This window comes from Arctopsyche grandis, chromosome 2 (genome assembly GCF_051622035.1).
Source record: "Arctopsyche grandis isolate Sample6627 chromosome 2, ASM5162203v2, whole genome shotgun sequence".
Classification (NCBI taxonomy): domain Eukaryota; kingdom Metazoa; phylum Arthropoda; class Insecta; order Trichoptera; family Hydropsychidae; genus Arctopsyche; species Arctopsyche grandis.
In genome coordinates, this window is record NC_135356.1 from 34,012,061 (window position 1) to 34,015,548 (window position 3,488).

Genomic DNA, 3,488 nt, shown 5'->3' on the forward strand with positions numbered 1-3,488 from the left:
TTTAATAATAATGCAATGGAAATTGCTCAATACTCCTTTCTTCAATAAGTTTGCGTCTGTCAGCTGATTACTAAATTTGTTTTTAATAAAGTGCATTACACTGAATGATCTTTCGCAATATACGGTAGTGGGAAAAATAGACAATATTAATAATAATAACAATTGTTGCCAAATCTTTATATTATTAAGTACTTGATCGTGATTAATTTCTAATAATGCATATTTTACGTTAGCCCAGTTAATTAATCTCAATACTGAAAATGATTTTAATCTATTTTGTAGTACTAGGAAATTTTCATTTTTCATCATAATAAAAGGGGAAGATACAAAAGAAACAGTTTTAAAAAAATTCAATTCTTCGAACCTTTTATCAAGTTCCAGATTCAGAGATTTAAGACACTCTATTATTTTAAGTTTTAATTTTAATTTTGAAGTTGTTTCTGTCATCCTATCTATGAAATCACTAACAGAAGATAAAATTGAAAAATTGTCATTTTCAACTTCTGTCACAAGGCTTTTCGCTATATTTTTTATTTAGTTTGTCAATGATGAGCATGGTTTCTATTATTGTTAAGTTACTTTTTTGTAGTTGTTTATTAATCAAGCTAATGTGCGGCAAAAAATTCTTTAGGAATAAAATCGACCCTTTTATATAATTACTTTGAAGCTTTTCACTTAAATCTTTATGATTTACGGCCAAAGCAGATATATGTAACATAATCATTTAATTCACAAAGACGTTGAACACTGTTATCAAAACTTAGCCATCTAATATGATTGCAATTGAGCAATATATTGTGTTTTTCACCGTTGATTTCTCATATAGGACTAAACATGTTCGACAATTTACTACTGGTATTAATTGCATTTAATACTTTTCTCACAGTTAACTCCACATCTTCCATGCATTTAATAACAGATTTACGAACTAGCACTTCTTGATGCACAATGCAATGCATACGAAATATTTCGTTTTCACAGTCTTCGTTAAATAAATTTCATACAGCCCTATTGTGACTCGAATGACCTCACTCCCATGTGTGCAAGTCAGTTTCTTATAGTTCTGCATACTATTGAGAACACACTACGGATCATATTCGCGTGGAAGAATTAATTTGGAAGAAGAATTTTTTATCAGATGCACAGGATTGGTCCATTATGTCGACAGGGGTCGGCAACCTTTTGAGTCGGAAGAGCCAAAAATTACAATTTACAAAATTTCAAAGTTTTTGAAGAGCCACAAAATTTTTTCTTGCCAACAATAAATAGTACTGCATAAATAAAGTTTTTTAATAAAAAAAACTAATCTATTTATTCATACATATGTAAGTAGTGTTTTCACAACAAATTAGATAATATATATATACATATATGGCATTATTAAATAATTACTTATTATTTAAGTAAAAAATTGAAACAATTAAACATTTACTTACAACACTAACTTGTACTTCAATAGCACACAATTGAGCAAACAAACGTAAGAATTTCGTGGTTTATTTTGCTCTGAAGAATCGTTGTTGCCCCTTTATTTTTTCCTGTCATACTTCTGGCTCCATCAGTTGCTATTGAAACGATTTTATTTAAATCGATCTTATTGCCTTCAAGGCATTTTTGCACGGCATTCGCTATATCTTCCCCTCTAGTTTGTCCCGAGAGCGGTAACAATCCTAGAAGTTCTTCTTTTGGACCTTGGGATGACATATACCTGACAAAAAGGGCAACTTGTGCCGTGTCTTTTATGTCGCAAGACACATCTATAGCAAGTGATAAGACAGAAGAAAGTTGAATATCTTTCACCTGCAAATATGTTACATTTGAAGACATTTTAGCTATTCTATCTTGTACTGTTTTAGCGGATAGTGGCAAATCTTTGATTTTTTTCAAGATTTCTGATTTCTTCGCCGGCTGGATATTTACTAGCAAACTCAGTATGGTGTTAGTGAAGTGTCTCTCTAAATTTGATTTCTTATTGTGTGCGAGTTTTTTTTGGCAAATGAGACAAGTCGGAAGGCCATCTGAGTTGCATATGAAAGCGAACGACTCCATCCAATCCCGATTGAATTCTCGATGCTCTTCTTCAGTTCTTCTCTATTTTTTTTGAAGATGCCATGCTTGCGGTGAAGCTGTAATAAAGAATTTTTAAAATTATTATTTAGGTATCCAAAACAGCATATGACAAGTTTTGCAATTATTTACTTTGCTTGATCAAGTTTTTCTTGCAAGGACTGTTTAATTTCTAGTTCAACTTTCTCTATGTCATTGTCTATTATTTCTATATCGGGCTCTGAAGTATTTGGACATACTTACAACCATGTTTATTATTGATGATTTATTCTTCGCTGTATCGAAGAACTGGACATATAAATATTGTAATAAAACGTACTTACATAAAAATAGATAATCTTCGTACAATTAACAGAAACAACAGCGTCTTAGCACAACACACACACCGCGTAACGAGATCTAAGTACTTGAAAATCCAAAGTACGACTGAGAAAATCATATTCGATTCTAAATAGCACAGGTCTCATAAAAAGAAAAAAATGTCAATATATGCTTCGAATATCATTGCAGCTGAGGACAAAATCTGCAACACGATTCAGGCCGTGCGTACCATTTCGTGGAAGCGGCGAGCGAATGACGAAACTGCGAGCTGGGGTGAACGCTTCACTGCAAACAAATAAATTATGACCGTATTGTTCTTTGTGGAATTCGAGAGCTTCCGACGGACTGACGTCAGTGACGACGCGTGTCACGGGGGAGGGGTGCGGTGAAAAGCGACTACAAGTGACTCGGTGTGATAGAATCGGTGCCTAATCCTCGTTAATCAATTCAGAACGAATTTAAATTTTTTTTTTTTTTGATAAAATAAATAATGTTTGCGTATGGAACTAAAGAGCCGCAGCTTCACATCCAAAGAGCCGCATGTGGCTCGCGAGCCGCAGGTTGCCGACCCCTGGTCTAGTCCGTATCTCATTGGACCGGAAGCGGAGCGGTCAGAAAGACACACGGTATTCGCAAAGTTTTAGTTAAATTATGTCGAAATGCAGTAAATTCGGACGAGGATTAGTGTTATCGGGGCAAACCAAATAAGTGATTTTAAATGTACATACATATATCTATGCATATTTGGAAAATATACAGGAAACCACAAATTCGGTAATTATTTTCAAAATATTTTATTAGCCCTTTGAATGCAAACCAACGCAGATCGGCGTTTTGCCAACAAGTCCCTGTCGAAAATTCAAAAAAAGTTTACTTTTTTCTGATCTAAGAAATTTTTGTTGATTTGTTAAATGGTTTATCGTTTCTGACATAAGTTAGAATTCAAATTTGGGCCAAACTAGACGGCAAACTAGAATACAAACTTTAATAAGCAATTATCATCAATATTAGAATCGATCACATGGTACTCGATAGCTCTCGACGAAAGTGATGATCGAAAAGATACCCCACAGTTATTAATTTTCATACGCGGATGTAAC

At 33.6% G+C, this 3,488-nt stretch overlaps 1 protein-coding gene across 1 annotated transcript; it reads right to left on the bottom strand.

Annotated features, from left to right (window-relative positions):
• Positions 1 to 1,134: 1,134 nt before the first annotated feature.
• On the bottom strand, positions 1,135 to 2,049 carry LOC143922399 (general transcription factor II-I repeat domain-containing protein 2-like). Its single transcript, XM_077445624.1, has 3 exons — positions 1,548 to 2,049; positions 1,446 to 1,450; positions 1,135 to 1,179 (listed from the first exon to the last, which is right to left on the bottom strand). The coding sequence occupies exons 1-3, from the start codon at positions 2,047 to 2,049 to the stop codon at positions 1,135 to 1,137; spliced, it is 552 nt and encodes a 183-aa protein (XP_077301750.1).
• Positions 2,050 to 3,488: the final 1,439 nt, after the last annotated feature.

Excerpts from the sequence above, each read along its gene's own strand:
- LOC143922399 (XM_077445624.1), bottom strand. The coding sequence starts at position 2,049 with ATGGAGTCGTTCGCTTTCATATGCAACTCAGATGGCCTTCCGACTTGT.